We start from the raw sequence: 11746 nt of genomic DNA, 5'->3' as shown, positions 1-11746 counted from the left end.
TGATTTCCGCTAGCATCTTGGTTCCCTTGATTACTCTTTCAGACAGACATAGAGCCAAAGAGCAATAGACCATACGCAAACATTTTTCTTCGGACGTTGCGTTTATACCTTTGCGTTTGAACTAATAGAAAAAACGCTAAAATTTGTAGTTTATGGATGCAAGGGAAAGATCAGAACACAACCAACCGTATACTATTTCCTTCATTGTTACCAACTACCGGTATTTTTTTTGTATGCATAACTTTGTTATTCTAAATAAATCACGTGCAATTCGGTGCTTAACATTTACTTAAAAATACACTCAAATTGTTTTATGATTTACAATAAGTTATATTGTTCAGCATCTCAATTATTGATATAACGATTGAAAAAAATCCTATCTTAAAAAAAATTGATGTTTTTAACAACTTTTCTTTGTAACAACATGTATTTCATTCAGACAATGTTCCCATTAAACTTTTTGGCAGTTTAATAGCGCATATTTTTCTCGTACCAGGAGATATTTTTCACAATGTAATAACCGACTGAAATAAATCGGATATGACAAGGGCTGATTGCACTTGTGGTTAAAACCAACTCACCGGTGCCAGTACAAATGACAAGTTAGCAATTAATGATTTTACATAATTTCACTGTTTAATCACTTTAATCCTGGTTTCGAAACAAAACTGAATGTTTGCATTCTATACGTTATTACCGTTTACCCTGAATGCCTCGTTCACATATTTACTGTATCTGAGAACTCTTTGCATTTCCCTAGTATTTGCTCTATTTACAGCCCCTATAATGCCATTTGTCTTTCTCAAATACGACAGTCTGTGAGCTTTATTTGGATGATCAGGTATATGTTCTGATCGGAATGACCTATCGCTACCGCGTGTTTCGATCAATTTTGTCATACTTGAATTCAATGGTGTGTTATTTTTGTACAACCCAAGAGCATCCAAACCTCGCCTGCTAACATGTTCACTTTTCATTTTAGTTTCATTACTACACTCTCCTTGAAAACTATTCAACATTGCCTCGTTATCATCCCTACCTCTACCACGTGATTCTCTTGAATCTGATCGCTGTTGGAGCTTTATAGTTCGTGGAAAGTAATTCGGCTTAATTGGGGGTGCACATGATAACGACATGTATCTCTGTTTTGTTGGCTTGTTGGCCTCGTAAACGATGTCAATATAGTCCAAATCTATCTCCTCGTCTAACACTGTTCTCAATCGTTCTGAATTGTATGACATTTTCTCTATTTCGTCTACACTTCGATGATGATATTTCAATCGATGTTCATCACCAATATCTAAAAAACTAGATCTGTGATTTAAAGGAACGGATACAGCAACTAATCCCTCTCCATCTAGTTTTCTTTTAAAATGTTTTACTGCATTTTCAACAGATGGAAAATCATATGCCTTTGTTAATGGAAGTTTATCTCTCCTACGTAGACGTATTAGGCTCGATTCAGAAGAAGCCCGTTTCGTTGAACGAAGTGACGGTTGTTCCATTCTCCTCTCATCCAGTGTTTGTAAAGCAACTTCCAAATTGTTATTACGTAGTGGTAAACATGCTTTGTTGTCAGAATTACTGCTGTTGTCACCACAGATAAATTTCACTTGTTTCTGTAAAAAAAAAGATAAATTTTTTGAAAACAGTGCTTCTCCAAAAAAAAAGAATAACGTTTGGGGCTTGATTGTTAAAACTAACACATACTCACAGTTATTTAACTAATTAACTACATACTTATGTAAAACAATCTTGATTTTAATACGTACGATGTTTATTTTAACCCACGTCTTAATAACAACCCCTTTTTCGTTAAAATGAACAAATATGTAACAAGTGAAATCAAGAAAAATCAAAACTTGAAAGTAAGATTAAAATCAATTTGGATACAAATTCATGTTTAGAGAGTACTTTATACCAGTAAATGATATTGTACGACTTTCGGTGGAGATTCGTAACAGTTGACAACAGTTTTAATAACTAAATTTATTTCTACATGTTGGTTAAGAGCCTGTAATAAATGGGTCGTAATAATAGTAATCAACACTGCCATTTATTTGCATGAAGTGATCACTGTTGTACAATATTCAAATAATCTTTCAAATTAAATCCAACACAGGCTCATACAAGGGTTTGTGTAAATACTTAAAAATGAAATTTACTTTCATCATGTAAATGTAGAACGAATACAGCTAATATCATCTTTAAAAATGTTATCTGTTCAAATGAACAGATATCACACGTATAAAGCTTTTTATTTTATATATTTTCATTGTAGACTGTAAATATTTAAAGAATATGTTATTATATTCAGTTATTAAAACTGTTGTAAACTGCTATGAATCTCCACCGAAAGTAGTACAATATTATTTACTGATATAAAGTACTCTCTAAGCATGAATTTGTATCCTAATTGATTTTAATATTTAAAACTGTTATCTGTTCAAATGAACAGATATCACACGTATACAGCCTTTTATTTTATATCTTTTCATTTACTTGAAGACGAAAGTCGTGTATAATAAGGTTCTATACCAACATCCAGAAATCTCTCTGATATAGACGTGAGCACATATTAGTTATATAGTACTGTACATATGTTATATAAGTTAATTTATGTTTGAAACATACTTTCTGATTGTTTGGTTCCTTTTGAGCAAACCAGGTTATTCTGTATAATCTGGCTTGTTACTATGACGTCATTAACGCCGATTAGTCCCTATACTCTCCCGATTTGACCTCAGTAACGCCGATTAGTCCCTATACTCTCCCGATTCAATTAGCCCCAAACAAAATTACATTTTGATTAAGAATAAGTTTTATTTTTCACGTTTCGCTAGTATAGTGAGAAATTATTGCATTTACGGTACTGGTGTATAAATTTTGGTCACAGGACGATGTCGAAAGTTTTAGTGGGAATTTTCCCAGTGGTCACTTTTTAGCTAAACGCAACTTGAGTTCCTAAGATTTATTTCTAGGTATCATTTTTGCATAATATACAGTACGGGTATATCTCTTAACACGGTTCTCGCATTGGATTCGGACACATGTTTCCTCTTCCCTAATAAAATGGAGTTTTCATGGCTGCCTAGGTCCCCCATGATTGAGTATGCAGATTATTATTAGTGATTGTATTTCATATTGTCATTATTTTATGAGTCACTTTTTCCAGTTAAGTTATGCATTTTTTGAAGATATGTAAATTGCAGATGTTTTGGTTAACAACATGAATGTTATTTGTAATGTGTTAAAACCAAGTGTCCGTTTTGGGTAATATCATATATTATATTATATAATTAGGTATTATGAGCGTATAGAGTATTTTTAATATCTAGACTGTCGTTTATTAGAAATTTAATTATAAGGAATGTATCTTATTTTTGAACAGGTTATACTCAATAATCTGGTTTTGGGCAAGTTTACACCTTTTATAAACCGCCTTATTAAATGTTTGAGTACCATGATTCTGGAAAGACAGACAAGCAAGCAGTGCCTCTGGTTATTAATTTCAATTGGCTAATGGGAAATCAATTTTATGTGATTATTAAAACTCAAATACTGTTCTCAAAATTGATATATTTGACACTTTGTAACCTTTCGTTAATGTACCGCATTCTATAAATTGTTTTATCTCTTTTGGATAATCTTCATACATTGTAAAATTATTTAATTTTTTTTTCGATGGAATTGGAAATTCCCATTTAGAGTTTTGTAATGATATTATTATTCATGCTTTTACTGATAGTAATTTGTTACGAAAACAATTTTTTCTGAGAAAAGTTGTAGAAAAAACAAAATGTAAGGTTAATAAATTATAGTTTAAAGCAGATTGTAAAATAAAAATTTAATATCACCAAGACAAATGTTATACTTGGGTCCCAAATCCAAGTCAGAATGTCTTACTGTCGTTGTTAAATAGGTCAAGAATAAAGTACTTGAAAATGTCGACTAAATGGTTTTATTATAGCATTTTAAGAAGTTAAACAATGCATAAGAGGATGATGATTGTGATTTTGTAGAGTTTGGTAGAAATACTGTTACTCATCTAAATAATAATGTTAATGCTGTTATCACTGAACAAGAGGTTAGAAATGCAATTAAAATTACAGGGCTTACTATACTTAGTTGTTATATCGACACTTTTTACTGCTGTACTAGATAACACACTTAATTTTTATCTTGAAAATATGAATGTTCTCTGTGAAAAGCAGGTAGGTTTAAGAAAGAAATGTGGAATGAACGATCGTATATTGAATCTTAAATGATCAATAGATTTGTACTTCCTCAAGAACAAATCATTGTTTTGTGCCTTTATTGATTATCGTTAGGTTTTCGATTCCATAAATAAAACAGTTTTATGCAATAAGTTACTGCCAAAATGTATTGATGATAAAATGTTTACTACTGTACATGCAATGTAAGGTAATGATAAATCTTGTATACGACAGGGTAGTAAAAAGTGTCAGATTATTTCCAAAGTAATGTTGGTATTAGACAGGGAGAAAACATGTCTCCTGCACTTTTTATTGTTACTTAATTATTTAGATCAGTTTATATCTAATCAATATAACAGGTTATCATATATTTAATATTTATAATGCTGTTCAGATGCTTTGATGCAGGTGGAATTTCTGTTTATTTAAGATTGTATCTATGCTGATACTGAATAACAATCTGCACTTAATTCAATGTATTTATATGGTAAAACATGGAAACTATAAATTAATGCTGTTATATTAAGAAAACGTAAGTATCCCGATAAACCTGTTTCAAAGCTGAATGGGGAGTATTTGAAAATTGTTGATGCATTTGCTTGTTTAGGTATAATACTCATGTATATTGGTTCATTTAAAAATTACCAGGATAAACCGTAAGAACAAGGTAGAAAATGAAGAAGTTCAGGATTACCTATTGACTTGCAATTATATATGTTGACACAATGGTAGCACCTATATTTTATACGGTTGTAAAGGAATAATAAAGAGAACCAAGATTCCATCGGAAATCAAAAGAATATAATCCAGGGACAAAGTCCACACATGGAAAACAGACTAATACAACAAAGAACATAAACTAACCAAACTGATACATACAAAGTAAAAAAGTAAATTAGCAACTCGGACTCCACTAAAATCTGGGAGCATAATCCAGTTGCACCGTTTAGATAAGCGTCTCCTGCTTTTCTAGTAACACCCACCGAGTTGCATTCTTTTGATTACCGCTTTAACCTTGGTTCCCTTGATTACTCTTTCCTATTGATATATATATAAGATTCATGTGCAGTAAGCAAGATTGGATTTCATCCATTTTGCATAAATTGTTATGCACCATGCATAACAGAAATATGTACCATTCTTAATGGATATACTCTAAATGAATGTGGTTGTTCTGAATATTGGTTTACTCAAAATGCATCTAAATATGTGAATCTAGATGAGATTATGTGAGCAATGTAAGCATAAATGGTGTATTTCTATGTATGTATCACATAAATGTATCAATTATAATTTTCTTTAAAGAAACCATTATTTCGAAGAAAAATATTCGATAGATCTTCCTGCAGACTTAAAGAAATCTTTATGTCATTTTAGATGTGTTAATAACAAAATATTAATTGTATTTATTCTCATACATTGAACATTGAAATAATTCCCTAAGAGACAACTTACCTTTTTCCTTTGTGATTGACAAACCATGATCCACAAAATATCATAAAATAATTCAACATTATTGATATGAATTTTTAAAACAAGTAATTATTTTCTCATGTTAAGCAAATACATGTAAAACATTTCACCAGGTAAGTCAATAAAATAGTAGTATCCATCACTCAAACAACAATTATAACAAGCATATCACATTTTCACTCGGTGTCAAAATATACATATAGTTTCTAAATGCAGGTATAAATGCCTAAGTGTTGATTAGATAACACATTAGCTTTCATTGTGCTTTATATAGTTTCCCCTTTGTTCCACAATAAAATTAACAATCTGTACAGTGCCATAACCATCCAATGGATCATTAATCCCTTAGTCCAATACAGAACTACGTAATTTTGGGTCGACATGACACTTTCACCCTCTTGAACAATGAATATATACAGAAATCATTATAAAGTATTCATTCAAAAGCTTCTCGATTTTTCAGTATATTCTTATTTTGTTTTATTAGCCGAAGAATGAATGCATTAAGTGAGGATTTATTTCCCATATTACACTTGTATTAGTAGGACTTATCGTTGCTGGATTTGGCTCCCTTTTTCATAATTTGTGGTTTTGAGTAAATCTGGTATATAATTTGTTTTTTATTAAGATCTATTTATTTTGTTATAATGTTGATGATGAGAGGTCAAACATTTAAACACGTTTACATCATACCGGCATTTGCAATTATAATATACGTGGTGTTTTTTGTATTTTCTACTTCGAGAATTTTTGTTGTTGATGAATATGTAGTGTATTATTTTCAATGATCTTGAATTAATCCAAAATATGGAAATTTTCATAGAATTTCTCCCTTAAGTGGATTACTATGCTACAAAAGTGATAAGTAGACTTTAAAAAGATATAAGATACTCTTATCAACATCAGACAATCATTTACGTTGATATCGTGATATGTAGAAACCCATCCCACGATTTCCTCTCTGCCTTTTACGATCAATGGGCTGTATATTACAATACATCACATTAAATTACAATGAGTTGGTAACTTTGAATTTTCATCATAGTGACTATGAGAGATGAATTTCTAATATTAATTGTTATTGAGATGTTTTATATCTACCATATATATTTAAACGACAATTTAATGATGTTTAACATTTTATAATTGTATTATTATTCTTTCTTTGATGTTGCAAATTTAAAAATAACGTGCAGTAAAGTAATTAAAATACAAACAGAATCTTAAGTAGAGTAATGGTATGAAGATTGCTGTTTCGTCCAATTTTATTTGACGTTTTGACCAACAATAATTTGCTATTATCTGCTAAATATCAATTAATGGAGTTAGATTAAAGTTAAATTGTCAAGTGACAGAGAAAAATAAGTGAAATACAGAAAAGTGCAAGGATCACAGATCGTTTGTTTATCATATGAAAATCAAACTCAAGAACTAATAACATGACTGCCCTATGTATTTATAATGTTTCGTGTTTCGTTCTCTCTCAAGAAACCATTAACAAGACTGTCCTATGGAATTAGAACGTTTCGTCTTTCGTTCTCTCTCGAGAAACCATTAACAAGACTGTCCTATGGTATTAGAACGTTTCGTCTTTCGTTCTCTTAGTTTAATGCACTGACAACGGTCCATTAATTTTACTTCGAAATTCATCACTAAACGCGTACTCCATAGCACTAAAACTACATATATTAATTAACAACATACATGTAGGATAGTTAAGATGTTAATGATTTATACTACAAACTATCATGTAGAATAAAACTGACCTTCATATTGTCTGACAGATAGTTTTCCAATATCCCCAATGCAGTGTTCACCGTAACATCTTCCATTGTTATAAGGATATTTTATGAAGTCAGTAAGATACTTACCATGCATCACCAGTTGTAACGCTATAACAAGTCTGATTTATCTTTCATGGAACTTTTATGTATTGGAATATTAATTGACATGATTATGAGAGCTTATGTGAATGAACCAAAAAACAAAATATAATAGCAAATGCACATGTCAAAAACCAAAACCAAACAACTGGAACCAAAACTAACACAAAAATATAAAAATATAGAAAACTCAAAAAGGGCAGCGCAACAAGGGCATAATATGTTTGTTTTAAAGCTACATACAACTGTTTAAAATTTAATAAATTTGATAGAGTTAATTTCATACCGTATGAAGTACTCCAATGCTTCCATTCGCCACCATGTGGTTATTAAGTTTGAGTATCTTATCATTTACATCAGAAGATTAAATAAGATATATGATTTACAACAGAGGAATAATTTATTTTTGAAACCACTTTATATAATCTAAGTTACGGATCAAATTGTAAAATACTACATGCTTTTGTGAATACATTGTTGTCCGAGAGAAGCTAATACCTTTATATGATAAGAAGTGATTTCTGTATAATCTTGAATTTTTCAATTCATGTATGTTTGTATTGTCTATAAAACGCACTTGTGATACTATTTTTCTAACGTGTGACACGCCTCGGGATTATTGTTAAGAACTATAGTGTTACAGTGTGTTTAGATTAGATCAATATATGATGAATGAAGATTTAGATCTATATCTATAAGCATGCATTATATAATGGTACCTGTAACGGATACTTATTGTTCTAGTTATCATAAAGGAGTTATACACAAAACCAAAAATTAAGAAGGATAAACCTGATTTTTTTCAATACCCATCAGAAAGATCGTTTGCTTAAATGTATCTATTTACCAACTTTTTTGTAAGAGGAAATCTGTGACAAACATGTCTTCTGTGCGATTTTGTTATGCTGGTAAAATTAAATAAAGCGGGTTGATATTCAAAGTTTACAAGTTATATAATCTTTTTCTCTATGATTCGTCAGCAATTCCGCTCGACATTCTGCATTTGCCATGACGGAAATTTTAGCATTTGTCATTTATAACTAGGGTTTGCGAGAAAACAATGTAACAAAACTCATAACGTCGCTTTTTGACCAATTGAACATTATTGTCACGAACAACCAATCACAACGACGAAATTTTCATATTACTGGTTCATATCACATCGATGATGTGATATTGGAAAATATCCAGCCGTCCAAGAAGTAGATAAAACGACAAAAATATAGAGAAAGATCAAAGTTAACATCAATTCATTTCTCAAGGGCGAGCAATGCTCTGTTTTATGTGCCTTTTATGAAGAACTATTTCCAAAAATTCATTCTTTTGGATGACCAGTTTTGTTATGTTCAAAGCGTATATAATGATTATTTCAAAGATAATATAACCCTCTTACCTTTGATAAATTTATCCTACATGTATATTATTATTATTTTTCAATTTCAACAATCATTTTGTCGTAAAAATCCTTCGAGTTATAGTTTTAACAGAAATGTAAAGCTCTCGACTTTATTCAATATTACTAAATGTAATACCACAGTGAGTAAATTATTGATAAAGTGTTTGATCAAAGATGGACTTGATAGAATTGTAATTTTTGTTATGACATTGTTTGCTTTATATTCAGGCAGTGAAGTGACGTTGATACAAATCGTTCCTTTGTCTCTGAATAACATACTGATAGGGTCGCTGGTATCAAATTTTATACTATGGAAATATTATATTGTATATATCGACACAATTAATCAGAAGTTAATTTCAAATCATCAATTGTATGAATGTCAAAAGTGTGATCGTTAATATTTAATCATTAATGATAACAATTTGAACATCCTGCTTGCGAAACAAATATTTCTATTTCGCTTTTGTAACTTATGTTCATTCAGTGGTTTAGATTACTTATGAGTGACGCTTATGGACGTTAACAGAGGACTACAATCACTGATCAAGATCATACCAGCTTTGAAGAATCAGTTGTTAATATACAAAATAACAAGCGCCCTTAAAATATACAGACGAGAACCCTGTATGGCTCAGTTCTGTAATGTTGTTTCACAGCAAAAGAGTCAACTTCTTTGCATAGATCTCAGATGTACTTAAATACTATAAAAACTGTGCATATTACAAACATTTGTATATCCGGGTTGTTTTGGATTATGGATTATGATATTCACGAAAATTGCGCCAGGGTCTCATTAGTAATAAGTACAAAAAAAAACCTTCCTTACTGATCTTGTCAAAATTGAAATATAGCCATGGCAGCCGACCACAATATTTGTTTTATGTGTCTTATTTTCGCGGTTTCTCTAATGGTTTTTTCTGTTCCAATTTTTGATTTTGTTTGTGTGTTTGTTTGTTTGTTGTTTTTTCGGTTAAGTCTTTATCCCTTAGCGTTTGGGTTTCTGGTTTTGCTGATACCAAGTTTTTTTTCTCGATTTTACTTTCTATAAACAACCATACAGTATGTTATTTCATGTTATTCATAATGTATACAAATTAATAAGGTTTTAAAAAAACTTTTGAAGTATTAAAACTTTCTGTGAGAATACTTATAAATTTCGGCATAGTCTTTAACTATATATTCAAATAGATTTGAGATTTATTAAGCAGGATGTAACGAAATAGAAATAAAAGGATACTAGAAAAACTGTGTGCAAATTTTACTATTTAAGGTATAGGTCTCACTAACCACTTCCGGGTCAAATGGTCACCCCCCTATGTAGTACCAAAAACACACTGAACCTAGACATATGCATTGTAAGTGCATTATTTGTGTGTATTATGATTAAAAGTAGTCAAAATGAAGCTGAGAATGTGTACTTTAAAATCATATATGTAATTAACTACAAAAGTGTATGAATATTGTTTACATGTGTGAGTAATTTGCCTCCATGCTGTCAGTTAGCAGAACAGGTAAAAATGTGGATTTTCAGTATTATTTATTCAAGTAAATTTTGTGAAGAATTTCTACTATCATCGTACCATTAGTATAATGATTTTGGAAGCCTTTTTTTCCAAGCTTCGCAACGGTATGCAGCTTTAAGATGTCATTTGTCCTGGGAATTCACAGTGAGACTTTGAAAATTATTTTTTAACATGTAAAGTAATGGAAACGTTAGAAGTGGTTAGTGAGACCATACCCCCTCCGAAATTATATTGTCAAATTTAAAAACATGTTTCGTAAATCATGATTTTTTTTTCAAATTCATAGCGTGTTCAAATTGTGCACTGTATGTGGTATTAGATTGTCGGTAAAATCAAACTTATAATAAAATTGTGAAATAATTCGTATCATGGGATACGACGAAGCAGATAATATTGTCAGGTTGAAGTTATCACTACAATTTATTTTCGTCACCGTTGATTATTATGATGTATCCATCCGCGCCATAAGAACCGTCCTGTCATAGATTTCCTTTACTAATTCGTCTACCGCGGACGTGACATTCTATTAGCAACTTGCCGGGTGTTTCCAGAAAAGCAGTAAACGCTTCCTTTACTTTGCACCTGGCCAATGCACCCAATGTTCAATGGAGTCCGGATTGTGTGTGTTTTTCCTGTCTAATGTTCATCCTTTGGTTTTAATTCATCCTTTTGATTACCATTCGAATCCTGTTTTCTTGATTTCCCTTGCACCAAATTAAACCATTTCATTCTACCCAAGTACTTTAATAAGCATTGAGCTTGAGTTATCTCTCTTGTTCCCTAGAAATTTTAAGTCTTATGAGAGAAGTTTCCAATCGATTGAACTTGGTCGATTTTTTCTATGGATCTTTAGTATATATTCCAGAAAAAACCGTCCTTTGTTGCAGTTAGTCCGATGTATTTCTCAATTATTGCTAGAATATACAAAGTCTGTTGTGTCTTATCCACAAATATGGTTACAGATTTCCTATGGTGATGGCACATTAAGGCGGGAAAAAATCAATCAAAGCCGATACAGATATTTGTAGAGAAAAACATAAATGTTTCCTTGTTTACATCACGTTACTATCGACCATGTATGAGGTTTTTGTTATAGAAGTCAGATAATGTAAAGAGTTGTACATTATTATTTTTATGTATCCAGTGGTAGTCTTCATCAACAAATGGACCGTAAGATTTCAATGGTTAGAGAATACAATTTTCGCTCTTAGAGAACATTCTATTCACCAATGATAAAATTCGGATATAAGG

At 31.0% G+C, this 11746-nt stretch overlaps 1 protein-coding gene across 5 annotated transcripts; it reads right to left on the bottom strand.

Moving 5' to 3' along the window:
- Nucleotides 1–270: 270 nt before the first annotated feature.
- LOC148616205 (uncharacterized) lies at nucleotides 271–9103 on the bottom strand. Of its 5 annotated transcripts, none has more exons than XM_088583019.1 (2): nucleotides 8967–9103; nucleotides 271–1619 (listed from the first exon to the last, which is right to left on the bottom strand). In XM_088583019.1, the coding sequence occupies exon 2, from the start codon at nucleotides 1503–1505 to the stop codon at nucleotides 684–686; it is 822 nt and encodes a 273-aa protein (XP_088439145.1). In that variant the 5' UTR covers nucleotides 1506–1619; nucleotides 8967–9103; the 3' UTR covers nucleotides 271–683. The 5 variants fall into 5 exon arrangements, with proteins under 5 accessions (XP_088439145.1, XP_088439142.1, XP_088439141.1 ...); XM_088583016.1 differs by lacking the exon at nucleotides 8967–9103 and adding an exon at nucleotides 7860–7960; XM_088583015.1 differs by lacking the exon at nucleotides 8967–9103 and adding an exon at nucleotides 7457–7551.
- Between the last annotated feature and the right edge of the window lie 2643 nt (nucleotides 9104–11746).

This window comes from Perna viridis, chromosome 5 (genome assembly GCF_037379345.1).
Source record: "Perna viridis isolate PV_CMFRI_1.1 ecotype Kerala chromosome 5, ASM3737934v1, whole genome shotgun sequence".
Lineage (NCBI taxonomy): Eukaryota > Metazoa > Mollusca > Bivalvia > Mytilida > Mytilidae > Perna > Perna viridis.
Note: the sequence above shows the minus strand (reverse complement) of the source record. Positions and strands in the feature narration are given on the sequence as shown.

Coding starts and splice junctions, on each gene's coding strand:
- LOC148616205 (XM_088583015.1), bottom strand. CDS start 7,522: ATGGAAGATGTTACGGTGAACACTGCATTGGGGATATTGGAAAACTAT. Junction 1,620..7,456: donor ATCTGTCAGACAATATGAAG/GTCAGTTTTATT, acceptor TTTTTTTTACAG/AAACAAGTGAAATTTATCTG.